General features: G+C 52.8%; 7 protein-coding genes across 7 annotated transcripts; 3 read left to right on the forward strand and 4 right to left on the reverse strand.

Annotated features, from left to right (window-relative positions):
- Positions 1-6,650: 6,650 nt before the first annotated feature.
- Positions 6,651-8,868, forward strand: T069G_00313 (hexapeptide repeat of succinyl-transferase domain-containing protein; the record flags this gene model as incomplete). The annotated part of the gene is made up of 3 exons (XM_056167523.1): positions 6,651-7,383; positions 7,459-8,732; positions 8,803-8,868. 3 exons carry the CDS (start codon positions 6,651-6,653, stop codon positions 8,866-8,868), a joined length of 2,073 nt encoding a protein of 690 aa, XP_056032839.1.
- A 968-nt stretch (positions 8,869-9,836) lies between these two features.
- Positions 9,837-12,080, reverse strand: T069G_00314 (fungal specific transcription factor domain-containing protein; the record flags this gene model as incomplete). Its single annotated transcript, XM_056167524.1, has 3 exons — positions 9,837-9,911; positions 9,988-10,348; positions 10,417-12,080. 3 exons carry the CDS (start codon positions 12,078-12,080, stop codon positions 9,837-9,839), a joined length of 2,100 nt encoding a protein of 699 aa, XP_056032840.1.
- Positions 12,081-12,686: 606 nt separating this feature from the next.
- T069G_00315 (PPR repeat family domain-containing protein) lies at positions 12,687-15,242 on the reverse strand (the record flags this gene model as incomplete). The annotated part of the gene is made up of 1 exon (XM_056167525.1): positions 12,687-15,242. One exon carries the CDS (start codon positions 15,240-15,242, stop codon positions 12,687-12,689), a length of 2,556 nt encoding a protein of 851 aa, XP_056032841.1.
- A 345-nt stretch (positions 15,243-15,587) lies between these two features.
- Positions 15,588-16,211, forward strand: T069G_00316 (cwf18 pre-mRNA splicing factor domain-containing protein; the record flags this gene model as incomplete). Its single annotated transcript, XM_056167526.1, has 1 exon — positions 15,588-16,211. One exon carries the CDS (start codon positions 15,588-15,590, stop codon positions 16,209-16,211), a length of 624 nt encoding a protein of 207 aa, XP_056032842.1.
- A 165-nt stretch (positions 16,212-16,376) lies between these two features.
- On the reverse strand, positions 16,377-17,261 carry T069G_00317 (zinc knuckle domain-containing protein; the record flags this gene model as incomplete). The annotated part of the gene is made up of 4 exons (XM_056167527.1): positions 16,377-16,747; positions 16,808-16,843; positions 16,908-17,002; positions 17,056-17,261. 4 exons carry the CDS (start codon positions 17,259-17,261, stop codon positions 16,377-16,379), a joined length of 708 nt encoding a protein of 235 aa, XP_056032843.1.
- A 1,353-nt stretch (positions 17,262-18,614) lies between these two features.
- T069G_00318 (SUZ domain-containing protein) lies at positions 18,615-21,263 on the forward strand (the record flags this gene model as incomplete). The annotated part of the gene is made up of 8 exons (XM_056167528.1): positions 18,615-18,659; positions 18,745-19,556; positions 19,608-19,943; positions 20,010-20,089; positions 20,147-20,484; positions 20,541-20,715; positions 20,791-21,071; positions 21,123-21,263. 8 exons carry the CDS (start codon positions 18,615-18,617, stop codon positions 21,261-21,263), a joined length of 2,208 nt encoding a protein of 735 aa, XP_056032844.1.
- Positions 21,264-22,058: 795 nt separating this feature from the next.
- T069G_00319 (acetyltransferase (GNAT) domain-containing protein) lies at positions 22,059-22,682 on the reverse strand (the record flags this gene model as incomplete). The annotated part of the gene is made up of 1 exon (XM_056167529.1): positions 22,059-22,682. One exon carries the CDS (start codon positions 22,680-22,682, stop codon positions 22,059-22,061), a length of 624 nt encoding a protein of 207 aa, XP_056032845.1.
- Positions 22,683-22,692: the final 10 nt, after the last annotated feature.

The following is a 22,692-nucleotide window of genomic DNA, read 5'->3' on the forward strand; positions in this document are numbered from 1 at the left end:
TGAGCCCACACAAGAATCCAGACGCAGCCGCTCCGCTTGCTTGCTTGCCCCCTCTCGTACCAAGGCTTCTGTCGGTTCCAGTATTACACTACTAATAATGGCAATGTCGTCGTTCCCTCAGGCGTCTTGTCCCATCTGGGTATAGAATCGTAAGCCCAACATCTTGCCAGCCGTTGGATCGGAGCTGAAAGAACCCTGTCGGAATCTTTCAAGCCGTGATTATGACAGAATACTTTGTCGCAATGGTGGTGCTACCTTGCTTATGGGGAAACAAAGCAAAGGTGTGGTAATGCTATCGGCGACATATCTCACTGTCTTTTGTGAAAAGATGCCTGCCGTCTTGGCTGCTCCCCTGTTTGCCCACGGCTTTGGGAAACCTAGTCTGATTGGGGTTTATAACATATTACACATTGCACAGTGTAACGACGTCGTCACCACCTTTGTAATCCAAAGGAACAATGTATCACTTCGTCCACGGATTCAGCACTGTTGTGATCGCTGTATCGCCTATGCTGTCTGTCAAATGTAGATACGCTGCCCAGCATTGGCAATATCGGCACCTTGTCGTGTACACCATCTGTTGGACACTCGTGCTCGGGCTAGACCAGACACACAATGGGACCTGGTGACTCGGTTGCCCTACTGCATACATTTTACTTCGGAGCCTTTAGGTAAATACTGTAGAGGCAACGAGGGAGTTGACTCCTCGAAAGAGACAGCTGGAAATGGAGCTTTCCAAAGTCGTTGAATCCATCATAGCCAGAGTGGCCGGCGTTAAGCATCAGCACCGGCGACCTTGAGAGATCGGTACTCATAAACTGAACGTCAACCTGGGATGGCGGGTGGGCCTCTGGCCACAAGAACGGAACATATTTTGTGACGACCCTGATCCTTCGGGACGCTAGAGTATAGTTTGCTGCTCGTTGCAGGAGGTTGCGAAGGAAACATTGCAGATTAGCAGCTAGCTCGGCCACAATGCAATTGCCCAATTTGCACCAGCATTCAAACATCCATTGTAACTAACAGGTAGCCGCCGAGTGGGTTTGCTCCAGCGGTTATCTTGGCGGCACAAGAGGGCATGAGAAATGTGCCCAGTCTGGCATCTTTTTCTCGGCCCAGGCCCTTCCGGCGGTGTGATATCTCAGCATCTTCGCAGGCAGGCGTTTCAAGCCGAAACAAGCCACGAATTGTCTGGCCAAACTTCTACATGCCGTGTGCAGCCATGTGTTACCACGAGCCCAATGTCGACCCTCAAAGGATTTGGTGTGGCGTGCTGCGCAAACTGTACTAGTCTTCACGGCCAAGCAATCCTTGGGGCTAGCCGTGCCAGCGTTCAACAGCGTGGGCAATCAATTGATTGATGCGACGAGGAGCCATGTTATATGCCTGCATGCTGGCGGATGGCCGGCGGGCACTGTGCTCCAGTCTGGGCGGCTCTTCAACAGAAAGCATTCTGGGTAACTGTGCAAGCCAGTTCTGCTCTTGGCATGAAAAGCAGCCAAGACAAACCTCGTGCGCGATTCTCGAGGAATTCGTGCGAGGCGCTCTATCAATCTGCCGCAGATCTGATCGGTGGCTTGAGGGCTCCGGGGTTTTCTTTGAGCCTTATAGCAGTAGGCAGCTGTAGCACGCCCCGTCTGTAATGAGACGCTGTGAGCATCCCACGCTGGGCTCAACCGTGCCACAGTCGCTGGAGGGCGCCGAAGCAGAAGCGAAGGCTAGCGCTAGTGGAACGGTGGTGCACATCTAGCGGGTGAAGAGGTCAAGTAATGCCGTCGGGCGTACGTGGCCTGACACAGCCGCGGGCGGCGGCGGCGATACGAGACGGTGCTAAACGCGGCGTTAATCAGCCAAGCTGCTTGACGACCATTCCCTAGTACCAGAGTTCCTATTGGCCCTCAGGGTCGGACAACAGCCGATGCCCTTGTGGCACGTCGTCAAGGCAGTTCTGGCCCCTGCCTACGAATCTGGGCATGGCCGAATTGGATACTGGACTTTTCGAGCCGCCATTCTGGTTTATGGTAACCGGTTTATAGTATCAGTTGAATTACCGAGAGCGTGCATTCACACGCAGATAGTCAAGAGGCAGGCTATGACGCCTTGCTTCTTGGTGGGCCTGACCAAAAGTGGTATTTGCACAGGTAGCTGGAACTGGTAAGCAAGCTGACGTTTGTGGCGGACCGCTATTAGAGAGCACGGAAGTGCAAGCAGGCAGGCAGGCAGCTCTGGTGATGATGAGCCTATCAACTTATCCGCAAACCCTGTCCATTCAGTGTCATGGCTGGTACGAGTACTCATAAGGCGTCTGTTAGGGTTCTTGTCCCACTTCGATGACAGAAGCGGGCAAGATCTGGGATCAGATGCCATTTCACGATCCCGGTATACACCGGCGACAGGTGCGAGTGCTGTAGCAAGGCCGAACAGGCTGGCTCTGACAGGCGAGCCGGTGTGACCATCACCCACAGGTGCCGTGTACCAAGGAGCCAGAGCCCGAGTGCTGTACGATGGTTTCGAGACGAGACGCCCTTCTATTCCGCCGATTTCTCGGACATAGTCGTCCACAGACCGATCTACTCGGATGCTGCAAGCACAGGTGACGGCCATATGTGCCCTTTGGATCGGGTATAGGCCGCGTTCACGCGGATAGCTGCTCACATTTGTGGCCGGCGACTGGCGGGATAGACGGCGAAAGCCCTGTGATAATTGGTGGCGCCTGGAGCTGGAGGCGGCCATGGATTGGCTCTACAGGCGTAGGCGGACGCCGCGCGTTTCCGCATCAGGGTCTTGAAAACGGGTCGTGCTGGTTGGAATGGAGACTTGGCGACGATGGCGGCCGCGGCTCGCCTTTGGGAGGGTGGCACCCCTTGCGATGGCACCCGGATCGGTTGGGCGCAAAGGTGGAACAGTGCTCCGTGGGAAGGGATTGAGATGGGCGCAGCAGCGACAGGCCTGGGAGCCGAACAGGGGACAAACTGCGATGATGCATGAGAAGCAGAGGCAAAGTGTGCAGTTTAGAGCGTATGGAGCATTGGGAGCGTATCCAATCCGATCCCTTGTCGGCCTGGTCCCGGAGGCAAAACTGGATCTACTGCTATAGTTTTGGCATCACAGACCCCGTACGGAGAGTATTTTCGAAGCGTCGTGAGGGATGAATAATGATGAGAGGAGATGGATAGAACGATAGAAACAAGTTGGCTCAGAAAGCCTGGTAATGTGCAGTAAGTGCGTTGTGTATATGAGAGAGTACGTGGTGTTTTTGCAAGGTGTCCAAGCGGAAAAAATGGTCGTCCTTGTTGGGCCGTTGGGGTGGGAAGGAGCCCACGGCAATGTTCGAACGGTCTCGGGACCGTTCTTTCCTGACGCTGTTGGCACTACGGCGTCCATGCCAACTTTAGTAACAATATTACGGTTGCCACTGCTACTTACCAGGTACCAACCTTGATCGCGGCGACGGTAGCGTATATGAGTATTACTGGTATGACCTGAGGTAACTGCTGGGTATATTCCCAAGGATACTATTTCGAGCCCTTGCTCAGCAGGTTCCCCCCATGCTTTTCCTTAGGTACCTTACCTAGCACTCTTCGCCCTCCAGAGAACCCCCGTCCAAAGCAATTCAGCCATGGTTCGACGTGAGCACCAATGGAGTAGTGAGCACCAATGGAGTAGCATATTCCATATCTTGTACGTACAGGCATTTCGTCATTCCTGGTGCGTGGGCTTACGATACATGGACTCATACTTGCGCAAAGCAGGAACAAACAGCGGCGGCATCATCCCAATCGCTTCCCCGGCGCACTCGATTCGAACGAAAAGAACGCTAGAAGACGGGCCAGGCGGCTTGGAAGACGGACGCTCAACATTGGAAGAGACTTGCGCCGTCCAGGTTCCGCGCGCTGCGCTCACTCCTCTGCGCACCAGTAGCAAGTAGTCTGTGGTAACCGAGAGAGCGGAGCCGCGGCAACACCGCTTACTGCGGTCACACCCATCTCCACCCCGGGGCGAATCGTGCTCGTTGCGAAACGACACTCGCGCTCAAATCTCGTCAGGACTTGCTGGGCCGGGCTCTGCAAAGCTTAGCACAGAGTGGGGGAGAGAGGCCAGGCCAAACCACCGGACATGTCACGGCTAGACCCCCTTGCTACCCGCTGCCAGCTTTCTTTTGGTGCGAGCAGTTCAGACTCGATGTTGCGCCCAAGCCCAAGACGCCTCTGCTCCGTGATGACGCTGTTGATGGGGCAAGCTGAGCCACGGGCGAGCGCTATCCGTACGAGCACTCAGACGGCGACCAAGACCAAGGTCTCTGGGTGATTTGTGTTCGTCTGTGTGTATGAATGCCATCATATCATGGTTTCCAAGAGAATCTGGAGCACGCCCCCTCCATCGCGGAACACCGCTCCCTTGTTGGACCTTCGTGAGCGTAACCGAAAACTGCCGCCTCTGGGATTGCATATCCGTCTTGCTGGCTTTGTCTTACACTGGGACTGGCCATCGCACCACACCCTCCTACCATGGAGTTCGGAGGGCTCATGCGGCATCCACTCACACTTGCGCCTTCGCGCGCATGCACGCACACACTTCTGCACTGTTCCAAGCACAGGCGCACCTGTACCACGCAATTTAGCAGCTTAGCAGTGATGTGGCTTTGGGCTGAGGCCCTGGCGCTCTGGCGAATTGCCACATGCGATGGCAGCCAGGTACCAGGGAGCTAGGTTCAAGGTTGCTGGGTTTGGACTAGCAGCGCTGCTACATGCAACGGGCGATTGTCGCTCTGGGAGGTGTTGGCGCACTCGGTTGGGTCCAGCGAGAAGCGCCGCCTATTAGCTCCCACGCTGGCCATGGGCCAAGTATTGGCTGTGACGCTTTCTCCATTCGCCGGACTGTGCTTTATGTGCTCGTACATACAGTACGGTGCCTGTCCGTCGAACGCGGGAGGGGGGTGGCCCTGGGGCCGGGAGGCAATGGCTGGGTTGGATTGAGCGATCGACTGCAAAACGCTGCTTGGTTCTCGTACAGACTGCTCGACGACTGGTGGCATGCCATGCCCGTCCCATCTGGCCGTTCCCCAGGCCATGGCAGTAATCCACGGCGAGGCCCCATCATGTGCGTCCTTTTGATGCCCCGTCCGCGACCAACCCCGTGCCTTGGATGCATGCACTTGTACGGTGCCTGGCTTTGCCCATGTTGGCAACGAGGACTGGATTCTGTCACTTTGTGTACCTGTACGAACAGTACTTCGTACATGCGTCAAAAGAGCCGCTTTCCTTAGGTGCATTTCGGTACATTTCCGGGTCTCTTTTGTGGACGTGGATCCTGTGTGTTTCTCGCCTGGCCTCAAAGGACCACCAAGTTCAACAACCATATCTCCATATGTTCCCCCCTCTCACCCACGTTGCCTCTGTGTCCCTGGAATTGATCCGCAAGCCTTTCCTTTACTCTCCTCTCCTCTCATCCCTCCTACCCCTCCCCATCCTCTCCTTTGCTACCTCTTGGAGACTTGCGGTGCATTACTTGTGGTTGCCTACCTGCGCCTTGTTGGCTATTCCGTATTCCTTACGCATTGGCCGCTGCTCTGCGCTGCTTGAACCCCAACAACTTGCTGTCATCTGTCGCTGGCGATAGATTCTTACAAGCAGACGATATCCTACGCCGAACTCTTCATCGTTGATATACGAGACGGTACAAGAATTGCACGCCCAAATAATTGCCAAGTTCCCCATTTTCGGAGTACAGCACAGGTACACGCCTCCAGGTCCGCTGAACTGAACTGGCCACCCCCCTTGACTAGCAGGCGCAGCATAATCGCGCGTGTAAAAAAAAAAAAAGCTACCTAAGCCCCCCAAGCGCGACTTAGAAACTTCGGCCAGGCCCCCAGCACTTCCGCCTCGACACCCTTCTCTCACCTCCCACTCCGGCTCCTCGACAACTGCACGCAGCAAAACTCTTTGGACTCGGGCCCGTCAAACGGCTTGCGCAACTCGGCCGTCGCCCAGCACCATCGAATTTCCGACGAGGATCCAAAAGGGCATCCAAAGGGCAAGAAGCCGTCCGTCGTCAAGCCGCATTGAACTGCAGCCGGCCCTGATTCGCTCGCTCACTCACTCGTTTGCGCGTGCTCGCGCTCTCATCTGCGTTGGCCACAGTCAGCTCCGCACTCACTTTACCGCGGCGACAGCGACGAGCCTTGGTTGCTTTTTTCCGGCGAGAATTTCTGCAGGTTTGAGATTCTCTGCAGCGCGCCTTAATTCTTTTTTGTTTCGCTTGGTGGAAGTGTGAATTTCGCTGCATAGCGGTGCCTGCTTGGATCTACTGGATCTACTCGCCCCAGTCTCACTTGCGCAGCTTTTGGTAGAGCTCACAGCTCGGGACTCCTAGTAGCACGGCAATCGTGATTTCGAAGACTCAATACTCTAAAGGCGTCTTTCCCTTGAAACTCGCTTTGTTGAAGCGAAAAGCTATAAACTTTCCTCATCACCACTAATATTGGACAAGCACACTGTGCTCGAAGCCAAAAGAAACCGCTGCCGATACTTGTTTAACACACTGGTTCTCAACTTTGCATTGGTCGGAATTTTACCCTTCAGCTTTTCTTTTGTGTCTAGTGTGTTGTGTGAGCGTCGACGGCTATACTGCTACTGACACTTTCACCCAACATGTCTACCTTCACTGCTCTCAATGGCGCTTCATCAAAGCTGACAGAATCTCCGGCCGCGCCGGGAGATAAAAGCTCTGTGCCAGAAGATCGTCTCGCTGGTTCAGCAGCAACCGCATCAGGATCAGCAGCCCCTGAACCATCAACAACGTCTCAAAGAGAGTCTTGGACTCCTCAAAGTGTGGAGAGGACTATTCACGTCGCAACCTATCCTCCAGAAATCGAAGGATCACATAAGCGTAAGCGTTCTGGATCCGTCGATATCCGGAGAGATGGTCCAGCACAAGAGCGCACCCCAGAAACCGCAACGGTTCCATCGCACGAGGCTCGCGATCACTATGGCACCCCACAGAGAGATTACCGACCCTATGGTGATGAGCAGAGGGACCGCGACAAGGACTTGTGGTACTCACATCAATCTCGGGATGAGAGAAATCCATATGAGACGCAGCAGAACTCGGCAATTTCGACACAAAGCAACTCGGAGGAGCAGATCGGAGAAGCCCTGAGGCGAGCTACCGGCCAGATGGATCACAGCGACTACGCCGGCACAAGCCCTGATGGCGATGATCGATCAATCTCTCTTTACGGTGGTTCGTATACTGACCACAGAGGAGACTCGATGCTTCAGCATGATCCGAAGAAGCGAAAGCGGAACTTTAGCAACCGCACAAAAACTGGCTGCCTAACCTGCCGGAAGAGAAAGAAGAAGTGTGACGAACAGAAGCCTGAGTGTAAGTTCCTGCCATAGAGACGCTTTTTAACCCCCCTCGTGCTTTCTGCGAGCCTTATTCTTACAACGCCAACAGGCAGTAACTGCATTCGTGGTGCCTTCGTATGTGCTGGTTATCCGCCACAGAGGGGGCCAGGCTGGCAAAAGCCAGACAGCAAAGCCTCTGCAGTTCCACTCGAATCCAAAGACCCCAGCTACGTGCCCCCTGGTGCGTATGGCATGCCGCAGCCTCATCCGCAGCCTCACCAGCAACCCCAATCGCAGCCGCCTCCGCAGCCAGCCTCGGTGCCGGGACCGGGACCAGTGCCCGCCCCCTACGGACCCCAACCTGTGAAACGAGAGTCCGTGTCCCATTACCGCGGCCAGCCTCTCCGGATAGACCCCCCACAGAGCCGGCCAGTCATCATCTCGGACGACGACCGTCCAACGGCATCGACCATACCAAGTGCGTCCGTGACGAGCCCCGACAACAAGCTTTCTGCCCTGCCCTACACTCCCGCCAACGTCTTCCCCACGCCCGTAAGTGCAAACACTCAAGCACCGCCGTTTGGAGAGAGGATGGCAAAGGAGTATCAGCGGGTGCCTCCGCTGCACGACCTGAGCCGAACCGAGCCTGAAACACCCCATCCAAGCGCCCATCCAAGCAACCAGCTGCCGCAGATCAACATCCTGCATCCCACGAGGACAAACAGCCCGACGCCTCGACCCCAGCCACCTGCAACCTCAAATGCACAGATGGCTGCGCAGCTAGCGCTCTCGCACTCGCAGTTTCCTCTTCGACGGACCCAAAAGGAGGAGATGCTTTCGGGAAGGCACTTTTACCCGTTTGATAAGGAGCTCTGCCTTGAACGAGAGCGATGCGCTGCTGCCTGTTGGAGATTCAACAACCTCACGACACCCCCGACAAATGGTGTGTCTCCTGAGGAACGAGCCCGCCTCTTCCTTGAGATTCTACAGCCTCGAGATCCTGTCCGTGTGTCTCCCACTGAGGCATCTCCGGTTACAAATGTTGGACGGGTCGGTCGCCATGTTGCTGTCGAAACCCCATTTGTGTGCGATTATGGCTATAATATCTCTATCGGCAACGACGTCGTTATTGGACGAAACTGTACCATCAACGATGTCTGCGAGGTCAAGATCGGGGACAACTGTGTCCTCGGTCCCAACGTTAGCATCTTCACTGCCTCCCTTCCCATTGACCCTAAGAAACGTCAAGGAGGACAGGGCCCGCAGTTTGGCAGACCTATTGTTATAGAGCAAGATTGCTGGATTGGTGGCGGTGCCATCATCTTGCCTGGCCGGACCATTGGCAAGGGAAGCACCGTAGGCGCCGGATCTATTGTTACCAAGGTATGTTATGTGCGGCTCGGCACCGAGTGTGGAAATGGACAATATCAGCTAACGAAATACTGTTCTACAGGATGTACCTCCCTTCACTATTGTGGCCGGGAATCCTGCACGCGTACTTCGCGGCATTGCCTCTTAATCTCAGTTTCCTGCTTTCCTTGATGCGCATGCATTTGCATCTAACGTTGTGATACCCAAGCGTGCGCGTGCAATGAAAACTTGTGTGTAAAAATACGCAATTTCCTACGACATGTTTTATTTTTCCTTTTTAGCTCTTATTGTTTTTTCTTATTGCTATACTCCTTGTTTTGTTTCTCTCGTCATTTTTACAGGGATAAGAACGCAAAAAGTTTGAGTCGGCGTTGACGTTTAATGAAACGATCGTGGTACCTCGCGGACACGTGGGCGGAAATGGGAATTTGGGAGAGGCAAACTCATTCGGGACGGGATTAGCTGGGCTGGGCTTGGCTCTGGCGGATTAAACAGACGGGCCCCTCGGCTGAGGGATGCGATGGAAAGAGGTGTGTTGGAATTTTGTTTAGCGATGGCTTTTTCCTTTTTGTGGTTATTTTGTGTGTTTGTTCCTCGAGCTACGAGAAGCACGAATAGTTTGTACTTTGGAGCATGAATAATGTGACTGGTGGTCCTGTTTGGACAGGCTGTGAGACTTTTTCCTTTCCTTTCCTTTTTCTTTTTTGCTATTTATTTTGTGTGAAGTTTGTCTTATGGCGATTTGTGTTTATTGTTTTCTTTTGTTTCATTGAGCAAAGCGTCTGGATTAGAATGAGACCAATCAGATATAATTCCTGTTTATCAAATGCAATCGCAAAGCTTGATTCCTCTTTGCTAACCAGAAGCGATATTTACTTGAATATTCGTCGAAGAGAGCATCCATAATGTGCGTCGTCTTCACCATGTCGTGACATGGGTATCGAGACTATCATTAATACTGCAGCTGGTCAGTGGTAACCCAAATAGACGTAGTTTCAAAGTTCTCAGAGCGTGTCTCATCTTTCACTTACAAGGTGCTTTTCTTAATTCTCTCTTCTTTGGCATGACCCCCAATTGAAAACTAGGATGAGATAGGGTGGAAAAGAAAGAGAAGGTCTATAAGCTCGTATCTGAAAAGAACTGTCTCCATTGTCTGGAATCGGACGATTGGATGTATTGGTCGAGAGAGCTCTAAAGCCAACCGTCAACACAAAAGGTAAGATGGGGGAAGTCAAACAAAAGAAAAGGGGGGAGGGGGCTGACATACCCAATCGAAAGTGTCAATATTGGAAAACATTTCCTCGAAACTGGGCATAGCAACGCTCATATCATTCCCAAACAGCGTGTCATCTCCGTCGTTACCGCCTACAGGCATAATTTGATGCATCGAGTTGTCTGACATTGTAGGAACGCTATCATAGCTCTGCAAAAGAGAAGAGCTGGGCGTGCTCATCATGGGCCCGGAGTTTGTGGAGGAGGTGGTGGTGGTGCTAGGGGAGTCGATGCGGGTGAGGATGGCGTGGAGGACTCTGGAGGCGTGGAGAGCGTCGGCGGAGGTGCTGCTGCGGGCGGACCAGATGGAGTAGGCTGTGCGGAGGGTGGTTATGCGTTTGAGCCTTTCTTCTGAGCTGGAGAAGGTGTCAATATATATGTGTGTGTGTACGTTGGCATTTTCAGGGAGTCGAGATTCACTTACTCTATGTCTGTGGACTCGCTGAGATCTAGGCAGATGATCATTGCCGCGAGCAGGAAATGGTGAAGCGTCAGATTGGAAACCATGAATCTATCCTCGTACATCCTCCCCCCTGAACCAGTCTCTATATCAAGCTCCGCCTGCATCTCGAGTATCATGAGCGCAGACTCCCTGCAGACCTGCCTCGAGGCATTATACTCGGTATCATGCTTGTGCGTTGTAAGATAAGGCCGATGCAGAATACACAAGCTCTTGAGGTACATGAGCTCGAGCATCAGCCGGTGCATTATGGTATAGTTGGCATCGGTGAAGGCCGTGTTGCGAATGGTGCGGATCCGTAGACACGCCGGCACAGACTCGTGCCACTCTCGCAATTCCCGGTCGAGAGCAATCGTCTCGGAGTAAACAGCCGGAGCTACGGCAAGGACATGGCGTACAACGCGACGCATGACGTAGCAGAGCTTGGACTTTGTGATGTAGGCGAGGATAGGGAGAGGGTCCGTAGGAGGACGAGGCTCCGGCAAGGAGACGCAATCTTCGTCGAAGTCGTCGTCAGTGAGATTTGTAGGGTAGCCGACATCGCAGGTTTCCTGCGTGATGATGGGCGGCATGCCGTTTTGAAAGGAGAACAACAGATCTGAGGATTGGATCAGGAACCAGGACCTGCGCCGCATCTCGGCCTCGAACGGCGTCATGGCTTTACCGCCGGGCATCTTGGCCGGATCACGATGGTAGCCCTGCTTCTGCGCAAGTCGGGCGACCATGCCGTACACTGACCACAGTGAGGAGTCCGAGTCCATCTTCTGGACGTTGCGCGAGTGGGCGTGCATCAGGAGGGCCTCGACGGAGAAGCGCTTGCCCTTGAGGTACTGGCCGGCTATGAGGCACTGCGCGGCCTTGGCCATGTAGAAGCGCGAGTCTGGCGCTGAAGACGACGGCGAAGAAAAGGTGTCTGTTGGTTCTTTGGTGTTGGCAATCATTGTGCCGATGCTGAGGATGGAGAACATGATGCTGATCCAGAGGAAGCCCGCCGACGAGGGATCCGTCCAGAAGGCATCGTAGCGGCGCTTAAACTGGTGCGTGTGGACGATGCACACGGCTGTGAACTTTGCCTTGAAGTAGGTCATGATGAGCTTATCTGCGTCCTGCCGCGACGGCAAGCTCTCCATGACCTCCTTGATCGTGATGGGCGGCACGTCTCCCAGCAGAACCTCCGGCTCGGCCGCCTCCTCCGGCGACCCCCCGGACTCCTGATCGGCCACCAGAATGTCCTGGATATCGCGAATACTCTCGACCAACGCCGTCCACGACGTTGCCCCGTGGTAGCTCGTCTCCGGCTGTTCGTCCTTGTCACTTCCCGAGCGCCGTCTCTCACCATCTGCCTTTTTCTCCGCCAGCCCTCTCACCATCTGCTCCAGCTGGCTGAGCTTCATCTGAACATCTCTCCTGCTGCTCTTATCATACACCGACGACGATGCGGTTGAGCCGTACGAGCAGGCCTCGCTGCCGCCGCGCTTCTCGCAGGCGCCGCATGGGTGCTGGCGGTCGCATCGGGACTTGCGGCGCTGGCAGGCCGTGCAGGAGACGGTTTGGCGGCAGCGCTTGACGCGGTGGGCGTCTGAGGCGCGAAAGACGGAGGTGAATTGCGAGATGCTGGGGTCGGGCATCAAGGGCTGTGAGGGTTTGAAACCTGTTGAATTGGGTGATTTGTTTGAGATGCTGATTGCATGAGGCTGATGATGATGCCTCGGCTATGGTGTTGCAAATGACCTCAAAGATATTAAAATGTTGTGTTCGACTTTTCTCTGATTCTCTAATTGAAAATTATTGAGAGGAAAAAAGAAGAGCGATTTAGCTCGTTTGAAGATGAGAATCTTTCATCGCTAAGACTTGGCGACTCGGCCATCAGTGAGATGGAGGATATAATAAGTCTGAGTAAGTCCTAAATCCGAAACTTTGGAACGATGGGCTTTGATCGGTCTTTCGCTCTTTAACTCCCTATAAATGTGGCGACATTCCACTGGCAACTGATATTACATCTATAAGAAAGAAAAAAAATTCTAAAAAAAAGATAAGTCTTGAATCTTGTTTCTATTCAATAGATGAGAGTGCTCTATTCTATCTGTTCATAGCCGCCAATGCCAGAGACGTGCTATATAGCCCCCCCTCTCTACTCCATGGTATCATATCATTTCGCCGTTATATAGTAAAAGAAGAAAAGAATCCCAAGTAGCGCCGAGATAATATGCCAAAGTGTACAAATCCACGCCGCGTTATTCATACAGATCCTCGCCCGCGATCTTTTGTCTATTCACGTCGATGATGCCTTCCATCATCTCCAGTGCCCGTCCCTGGTTCTTCAGCTTCCCAAACGCCTTGAAAGTAAATAGATCAGGCTTGAAGCCTGCCGCCTCCATATCCTGCAAGGTAGACACTGTCTTGTTGATGTTCTGCATTGCTGCATACCCTTTCGTAAGAGTGTTCCACGTCACAAGGTTTGGCTCAACGCCTTGCTCCTTCATAACATGAATCACTTGCTCTGCCAAAATCCGATCGCCACTGTTGAATAGACCGCGTACAAGGATACTGAATGTACACAGGCCGGGGGGTGGATGGACTGGAGCTGCGGCGCTTCTCTCCGTGCTCTCTGTCGCATTTCTTTGTAAGTGGTCTTTCAGCATGTCTCCAAAAACCTGTAGCGCAGGCCGTGATAACCCTCGTCTTTCCGTCATGGCCATGATGATGGTATCATGAATCAGGCTGCCCTGGTCTTTGATCAGCTGGGTGGCGAAGCCGTCTTTTCCGCCTTGCTCTTCTAGACGAGCCTTGAAGAATGCATAAAAAGCCATAAGATCATATGGGTTCTGCAGTGTTTTGACGTAGGCTCTCAGCATGATGGCTATCGTCGTTGTATTAGGCTGCAGCTTCGGCTGGTTGCTTGGTGCGGAGAAGGACTTCTCAGTGAGAGGAACAATAGTTTCCAGAAAATCCCACGTGCGCAGGTCACTGCTGTCAAACTTCTCCCCGTCGTTGCCCGTTGTCTGTGTTAGCATCAGGGGTAAGGAGTCGGGCAGCCACCACTGCAGTGGTTCCAACTCAAACTTTTTTGCATATGCTCGTAGCATAGGACCAAATAGGGGATAGACCCAAGGTACAGCGAATCGCTTCACGCGGGATTCCATCTCTGCAAAATAAAACACGGCATGGAGGGCATTGTTAAGCACATCCACATAAGGCGCATTAGCCGCTTTCGCAACATCAAGACTCTTCGCCACGTTTTCCACTCTGAGGCTCCCCTTGGCACCTCTAAAAATGGTGGACCAAGCCTTGGTGTCTAGCTGGACGCCAGACTCGGAAAATAACAATGCCAGCCGTATAGCCTCTTCAACTTCTCCCTGTTGGCATAAAGAGTCGAGAAAGGCAGTTGCATTGATGACATTGGGTACGAAACCCCTGTCCATGAAATATTCCAGAGTATCCTTGGCCGAGAAGGATGAGTTGCTCTCTGACGAACTACCATGGGCTATTCGGCAATGTAGCAGCGTAGTAATCGCGCTCGAGGGACTGGGCGCATTGAGATCTATCCCGCTGTCGGCGAGCCCCTTGAGAATCGCAAACGCCGTCTCTTTATGTGCCATGTCGCTGGCCAATTTGCCTGCAAACTGTAGCAGCGTGTTTGGGTGCAGCTTAATGTTGGCCCTCTGCAGCATGCTATACAGTTCGTTTGCTTGTTCACTTGGTAGTTTGCGTGCAAAGAGACCGGCTGTCCGCTGCCCAAGGGGCACATGTCCCGTAGGCGCATCCTCTAGAATTTTCGCCACCAATTCCAGCACTTCTTCCGCTCTGAGGGTTCGCTCACGCACATTTTTTATGGTGCTTAGGCGCAGACGCTGTGCAACAAAGAGGAGCACGTCGTTAATGGCATACCCCGGTGGCAAGGGATCCAACGTGGCTTCCAACACCATGTGTGCCTTGTCGGGGCAACGATCCAGCGTCGAAAGCATAACCAAAGGCCACTGTTTGCGGCGGTCTTCAATCTCGAGAGCTTTCCAAGCCTGATGCATGTTACGAACACCATTGAGCTCAAAGAGCCACTTTGCATTATCGCGCCATGGCCATGGCAACTTTGGGTCTTCCGGCTTATCTGGTCTGGAAACTTTGAAAAATTTGGTCTTCCAAGATCTAAAGTCTTTTCGGGCAGATTGCCGTTGAGATTCAGGATGTCGATGTCGAAGGTAGCCCCATTGCGAATGCATCTCTCGCAGGTTCTTTAATTCTCGAGAAGTTTCTCGTGACGGCTCATCTAGTTTCGAAGCTGCCTCGTCCACAGCTGAGAATCGGTTGGTAGGTTGCGCTTTGCGCGCAGGGGAGCGATACAGCCTGTTGTATGTGATCGTATAACGCCTCTTTCTGATAAAGGAAGGTTGTTTCGGAGAATATGACTTGGTCTTCAATTTTCTTCTGGAATGATTATGATTATTCGAGGGCAGTTGCTGTTCATGTCGGCCGTTTCTATTTGATCTGGCGACATGGTGTCTCAAGCGAGGCTCGTCTAGGTTGTCATGGCCGTTTCCTTCATCGGCGGCCACCGTGGGGTCGATGGATTCTTGCGGACTGAGAGACGAATTAAGATATTGCGTCTTCCGAGGTGAAATGCTATTTTCAAAAGACGGGACATATTTCTGCGGTGTATTCTGTGCTACAGAGCTGAGCGGCCGTAACAGAGGTCGGACGGCGAAGTGAATCCTCGGCCGAAGAACAACGGCCGCATATACCGTCGAGCACCTGCTTTTTAGGCGGCCGGCGCGGGCCATGAGTGCCGCTGGCATTGTAATGGAACAGTGGCCGAAACACGGCCAGCAGTCTGCATGGTGCACTGCTGCGAGTCTCGAATTTTGCCGGTTGATGGTCTCAGCAGTAGTTGGTTGAAGTTGAGGTTGAAATTGAGGTTGTCGCAAGGAATTATTTTAGCAGCGGTTGTTGGAAAATGTCCTCGGCCGCTAAAACTCTCGGAGAACAAGCGGCCCTGGCAGGCTTACCGGAGTAGAGCAGGTACCTCCACTGTGTTAACCGTGCCCCACCAAGCTTGAATTCGCTTTTCCATCCGCATCGCGAAGTCTCTGAATTGAAATCGAAATCGACACAACTGCGCGTTACCACCAGAGCGCTGCAAGATGAATTCCCACAACAGCCTCAGCGCCGCTTCAGACGAGCGAAAAGCGCGTCTAGCGAAGCTCAAAAATCTCAAACGAAAACAGCCCATTGACGAAGTCGCCACTCCAGAAGGCGACAGAGACGCATCACCACCTGAAGCGCCTGACGTTGCGAAGCTTCACCTTTCCGGCCGCAACTATGACCCAGAGACAAGAGGCCCCAAGCTCGGATTCGACGCGCCGCCGACGCTCGCCCAAGAAAAACCTACGTTGGAGGAGCAGGCTGCAGAGGTGGAGGCCGAGGTCAGGGAGCAAGCTGCGGAGGAGGCGCGAGACGACAAGGGCCTGGATCTGTTCAAACTGCAACCGAAGAAGCCGAATTGGGATTTGAAACGGAATCTGGGCAAGAAATTAGAGGTGTTGAATGTGCGGACGGATAACGCAATCGCCAAGTTGGTTCGAGAACGAGTTTTGGGCGCTCAAAAGGCTGCCCAGAAGACGGCGGACGCAGGCAACGGCAACCTGGATGGAGACGCTGCTGGCGTTGACGGCATCGCTCTTGTAGAAGGGCTCAGGGTTCGTGAACAAGAAGAGCAAGAAGAAGAACAGAGAGAACGCGAGGAAGAGGAAGCATTGGGTCTGTGAAGGAGGTTGGAATTTGGAGGTACTGTATGTAATTACTTTTATGTTTGCTACTACTATCGCATGGGCCGGAGTTTTTGTTTTTTTGGACATTACGGCTAATATTTACATTCGGCCAAATTAAGATACCCAATCATCTTCCACCCATATTCATCGACTGAGTCAGTGCTAATCGCTTGCTAAAGGGGCTGAGACTTCGCTCTCGGGGTGCCTCTCTGGGCGGTGCTCTTCCTTGCCCTCCACCACGCCCGCCGCGACGGCCGCCACGTTGGGGGCCGTCTTCATCTCGCCTTCGATACGGCCGATCATCTGGCTGTGGTGATCTCGATCGTGAATCTGACCAGCTTCGCCGCCTGCCGTGGCGTCGCCCGGGCTCCTGGTCACGCTGGCGCTGCCGAGGGGGTGAAACATCGTCTTCCCGGCCATGAGTGGGCTGTCCCCGGCGACCTCTATCTCCTCGCGGGAGATCCTCACGCGAAGGAGATGGGCTATCGCGTGATACTGAACGCCGCTCTCGTCGCGGAGGTGACGGGCTTCGGCTGTAGCTGCGATCACTTGCTAAGTCTGGGCTGTGTCCCCGTCGGTCAGGAGTAGGAGACCTAGTTCTTCGCCTGGGCGGCGGAGAGCGAGAGTCTCTTGAAGCATTTGTAGAGATGGTTGACACTGAATGTGAAGATACTGATCTTCGGCGCCTGGAACCTGCATCTAGCAGCTCATCCTCGCGCTCCTCAAGCTCTCGCTTCCTTTCCCGCTCAGCCTCTATCTTGGCAAGCTCTTCATCTGCAACACCCTTCCTGTGATAGTGTTAGCTGGTTGATCCATCCAAGCGGTTTTGCATGCTGCTCACTTTTTCTCCAAGGGATTTGGAGTATCACTTGTCAGCTTAGGGACGAGTTTGGGATTGCGAAGCTGCTGAGAGCGTGAAGGCCGAGAGACATATGGCCGTTCCTGCGTGGACGACTTGCACTCATATGAATAATGCCGTGCTAAGCATGTTAGTTCACATAGCTTCATCAAAAAATAGGTTGCTGGTACATATCTCGTTTCAAGCATTTTTGGCACTGGACATTGGCTGGTGTCGACCGGCTGGGTCCTCCACGGCCCCTGGCCCCGAACATGGTTGATGAAATAGAGCAAAGTGAAAGTCGCGAAGGATTGTGAAAAGGCGGATGGCCGTGTTTGGTGACGCGAAGAAAGGCGTTTCAAGTTGAATGAGAAGTGCTCAAACACAGCCTCAGCATGTCTGAGTCCAAGTTGGATAACTGTCTTAGAGAGATACGGATCGGGGGTCTAGTGTAGTACAGAGTCTTCAGTGGGCTGTTGGTCTGTTCAGCGCGCACGCGAGCCTACAGCCAAGGTACCTAGACTCGAAGGGAGAACAGCCTCAGACCGCAACACCTCACGTGACCAGCTGGGCGCCAATGTTGTATCCTGCGAATGTGTAACTGCAATTACAAGAATCATATATCAACATATAACAAGAGGTTTGCTTGATTCGACGTTAATCCCTGATATTTGTCCGCAGTGAGAGACTGAGAGAAATGGTATTCCTCAAATAATCAAATCGAAAGTGTCCTTATGCAGAAGTACCTGAGTTGAAAAAGTTAAAAGCAGCGTCTGCCTTATGTAATCACCACACACTTTGCATCTCTGGCGCTGTACCGGCGCTAAGACAATCTGAGCTCCCTCTCGAGATTTGTAACTGCAGATTCTCCTCGCCCTCACCGCGATGACATCGGCCTGAACTGCGACTTGGGCGCTCCGATCTGCTTCTTTTCCCGTCAAGGTTGTCCCATAGGCGCTGGGGGAGCCACCCGAAATCCATCGCTGTAAGTCCAAGTCCACGTTCCGCTGCAAACCCGCAATGTCCACCCCTCTCAGGGATAACCTCGTTTTGGGACACCCCTCCACAAGAAAGTCCTGTCATCGCCCTGGCCTGCACCGCCAGTGGCCCATTTCCGTCTCGCGCGCAGCAGGCTGATTGACTGACTGCTCCTCCAGGCTGCGAGGTGAATCCGACCTGCCAGTACGCCTCCCCGGCCCCTCGAACCGACGCTGAGAAAATCTTGATTCGTTCTCGTCTCGCCTCGCCTCGCCGTTCGCCAAGACATTGACCAACTTACAACAATGTACTTCCTACTACGACAATGAGCACCTGCACTCTGTTCTTGATCTTCTGGCTCGTTCCCATTGATTCTGCTTCTTGATCTTGTCTTGTCTACGGTCTTTCCCGCCCACTTTCGATCGATTTCGGCATCAGTCGTCGGGCGCCTTTTGGATTGCGACGCCAACCGTCGAAAAAAACGAAAAGAAAAAAACGTTCCTTCTCTGCCTTGTATTCCGCCTTGTTATACACCAGCCATTGGCTTCGAGTAAGCGATCTCAAGGCTGTGAGTACCTACTATTATGGCGACAATCTCCTCTGGTTTACCTAAACGCTCCTTTGCAAACGTAAGTGTTCTGCGCAGTCCCCTTCTCAGACGCAGTCTGTCATTGGGAGGCCCTGACGACTGACCAATAACCTTCATACACGCAGATAGCTGCGTCTGTAGCGACAGAAAACCCCTCAACTCCATCCACAAGCCGATCGACGATGCAGCCAAAGGATCATTCAGCTGCCGATAAAGTATCGCCTACTGGCGAGTCCACAGAGTCTCCGCCCCCCGCCATCTCATCGCCCCAGTCGGTGAACCCAATGCCAACGGATATCCCTGGAGCCATGGAGAAAGTTGTGGAGTCTCTAGATGACCTCAGGCTTGGATCTAATGTTCCAAGTCTGGTGGTTGACGGTAGCAACTCATCTGCTGCCGCCCGATCGCAGGCTGTCTTCAGCCGGGCTAGCGGCTCGGACGATTCTCAAAAGGCTGATTCCAGCTCAGAGCTGGGTACCAAGCCACCCAGTCTAGATGGGAAGAGCATAACTTCTGGCACTACTTTTGCCCTTGACGAGAAAGAGTCTCTCCGTCCAGATGACAGCGCCAGTGTCAAGGCTGCTGCCGAGGATGACGATTCTTTTTCGATCCGGGGATCTCTGATTGCTGGCTCTCGCATGAGTTCAGATTTTGCCGCTAGAACGAGAGGCATTCAGCTTGGAGATATGCCAGATCGGCGATTGGCGCAACCAGTGGCTGGAGCTCACGGACATGGCATCCTTACGCCTCAGAGCACATCGTCTGAGCAGCCGGCACAGAACCCATTGAGAAGTGCAAGTGGCTCATCAGATGCTTTAAATGTTATATACAGACAAGCCCCCGATGATAAACTACTAGAAGCTTTGGCGGCTCCGAGAGACCGACTTTTCCTTCTAAGATTGGAGAAAGATGTCATTGACTTTGTCCAAGATTCCAAGCAAGTCAGCCCTTTTCTAATTTTGACAACTTCAGCTAACGTACGGCGTAGGGAGCCATACATGGACCTTCCTCCATCGAACTCGTTTTGTAGAATGTTGACCCATAAACTGGCTGACTACTACCACATGACGCATTCTTATGAGCCCCATATTGGCTCTGTTCGTATCTTCAGGACGCCCTTCTGTCGAGTCCCGCCCTCCCTGGCAACAATGATACCTCAAACAACTATTTCAACTAGTAGCACCCCTTCGCCGGTAGTTTTACCAAGGAAAATTATGCGCCGCGGACAAGATGAAGAGGGAGGTGGCGCCAGTGCTGGGGCCTCCAAGACTACTTCTGAGAATGGAAGCGATTCCAAGGACAAACTGCCGCTGGCCAGTCAAAAGTATGTTGCGAGCGTCAGGAGCAAAACGAGAAGAAGAAACATGGCAGATCATTAATCCTTTTATAGGTTGTCCCGAGAAGAGCGAGAAGAGATGTACAAGCTGGCTAGGCAGCGGATTTTTGGAAGCTCGGAAGATACGACATCTGGTAAGTGGCTTACACTCTCGAGTGCGCCGAAATATGGCTGCTAATGCTTCCTACCAGAGATTGACGGCGAATACGGCATATCCCGGACAAGCTCAGTTTCTGCCAACAACAGATCAACTACCAGTAAAAAGGGAAAGCCACCTAAACAGCGGCGTGATGATACCGACGGCTTTGACTCCAGACGCCAGTACACGCCTTATTGGGGACCACAACAGCAAACATGGGTGTCACAGCCACCTAGTCAGTTCGTCCCCCCCGCGAACGGGCAGTTTACTCCGCAGCCTGTTCCATCGTACCCTGCTCAGGTGGCACCCATGTATGGCCAGCAACCTGGATATCCGGCCGTGCAAGGAATGGTGTCGAATGCAGGTCCGCCTTATCAAACCCCACCTCAGGTATGTAATTCATCTCAATGCCTACTGATGGTTCCAAAACTGATATCTGGTACTAGCAATATGCACCGCAGCCCGTACAGCAACGATACCCCCCGACTGGAAGCCCAATGACAGCTTACGGCTCGCCGATTATCCCTGGAGCTCCTCCGCCGCCGAACTGGCAACCCGGTTACAGTCCCGCTCTCTATCCGCCCAGAGGCCCTACTCCCAGCGGCCCTCATTCACAGAGCGGTATTCCGTATGCATTTGGACAGCTACCTGCGAATTCCAACCCTCACGACCCCAAGAGTCAGCATCCAATTCCAGGAAGCTACAATAGGAATCACGCTTTCAACCCCAAGACTCAATCTTTTGTGCCGGGATCGAACGGCATGCCGCCGCCGATGCAGCCGCTCCATCCGCCCTTCACGGCCCCGGGATCTCACCACAGCAGCCCGCAGATTGGGACTCCTCATCTGGCCTATGGTGGATATCCATCGGTCATGCCCCCTCATCCCTATGCCGGCGGATACAACATGGCCCGACAGGGTTCGAACAATTCGATTGCCGCATATCACACTCCGCCCCCTCTAGTCGCGCCGCCCCACGTTCAGCACATGCCGACCATGCAAAGCCTGCAACATATACCACCTCCTCAGCATATACCCCAGAACCAGCAGGCGCATGCTCTAGGACGAGCAAACGTTCCCCAGGGACCGAATCAAATGTTTAGTAGTAGTCATTTACCCACGTACGGTAATCCTGCCTCGTTGCCGCAGAAGCCGGCTACTGGAATTTAATGAGCATCATACGGCGTTCACCCGCAAACGAGAAAGAAAGCGTCTACTCTTTTCTTGTATGACATTGTTTTTTCACCCTTTTCCGTGTACTTAGGTACCATCTTTTTTCTAATACTTTGTTGTATTGGAACACCGGGTAGTCTTTTTACCAGATCTCTAGCATTTCTATAGACTTTTACGGAGCAATCGAGATAATGATCCCGTGCCATCCACCTTGAATTGATGCATGTGTCTTGCTGAGAGTGAACACCACATCTAGTATAAAGGAGCAGCACTTTTATGATAACTGACTTGGCTATGGTGGCAAAATGATGATGTTCTTTGCTTTACGCGCATATTCTATGATACATCCAACTTTTCCTCTAGACACTGACAGATCTCCAATCAATAACTGCCGTATAAAGCTCAATCACACCTCATATTTACTCCACAAGTAACAATCAAGCGGAGGACAGAAAACCCGAGACCGGGAAGATTTCAGACACCTACAAGTCAAACTACACGCCTATAGAAGGAGTAGCTGCTACATTTATATTTATAGGAAATAACTGCTGCTATCTCTATATTTCCCTATTATCTCTACATTTCTCTAGTAACTGCTACTATATTTATATTTTTCTACTAACTGCTATTATATCTACGTTTTTCTAGTAACTGTTAATATATTTATAAAATAGGGTTTAATTACTAGATAAATAGGTATTCCATAGGTTGTTTGGGTGCTTGCTTAAATTACTAAATATATATACTTATTTATTCTGCGGTCTTGCTTTTTCTAACCTCCGCTTGACAATCTCATTCTTTAATATCACTCCTGAGAATCCCCATCACACACTCATCCAGCACCTCTCCATCCTTCTCCAAAGCCCCTCTCCTCACACCCTCCAAAACGAATCCGCACTTCCTCAAAACTTTCTGACTCGCCTCGTTCCTCGCATACGCAAAGGCCTCAATCCTATTCAATCTAGGCCACGTCTTAAACGCCCACGGCACAATCGCCTTTGCAAACTCCGTCGCATAGCCCTTCCCCCACGCCGATGGCGTGAACCAGTATCCGAGCTCCCACGTGCGATAGTACACGTCGCCCTTACTCTCGAGGCCCGCACCGCCAATGAAAAGCGGCTCAGAGGAACTATTGTGGCCAGAGTTTGGCTTGACGAAGATTGCCATGGCGTGGGGGTAGCCTTCCTCCGAGAAGACGAAGTTGGTGAGGTAGCTCTCTGCGTCGGCTAGAGTGTAGGGCATGGGGAAGCGGTCTCGCAGGTTGGACGCGATGGAAGGGTAGTTGGCTGCTAAGGCGAGCGCGGGGGCGTCTGAGGGGTGCCAGCGGCGGATGATGAGGTTTGCAGTCTCGAGGAGGACGGTGCCGGGCTCGTTGCTGGGGGGAGAGGGAGACGAGAGCACTCTGTTGGGGGCCATTTTGCCTGCT

The sequence above is a fragment of the Trichoderma breve genome, chromosome 1 (genome assembly GCF_028502605.1).
Source record: "Trichoderma breve strain T069 chromosome 1, whole genome shotgun sequence".
NCBI lineage: Eukaryota > Fungi > Ascomycota > Sordariomycetes > Hypocreales > Hypocreaceae > Trichoderma > Trichoderma breve.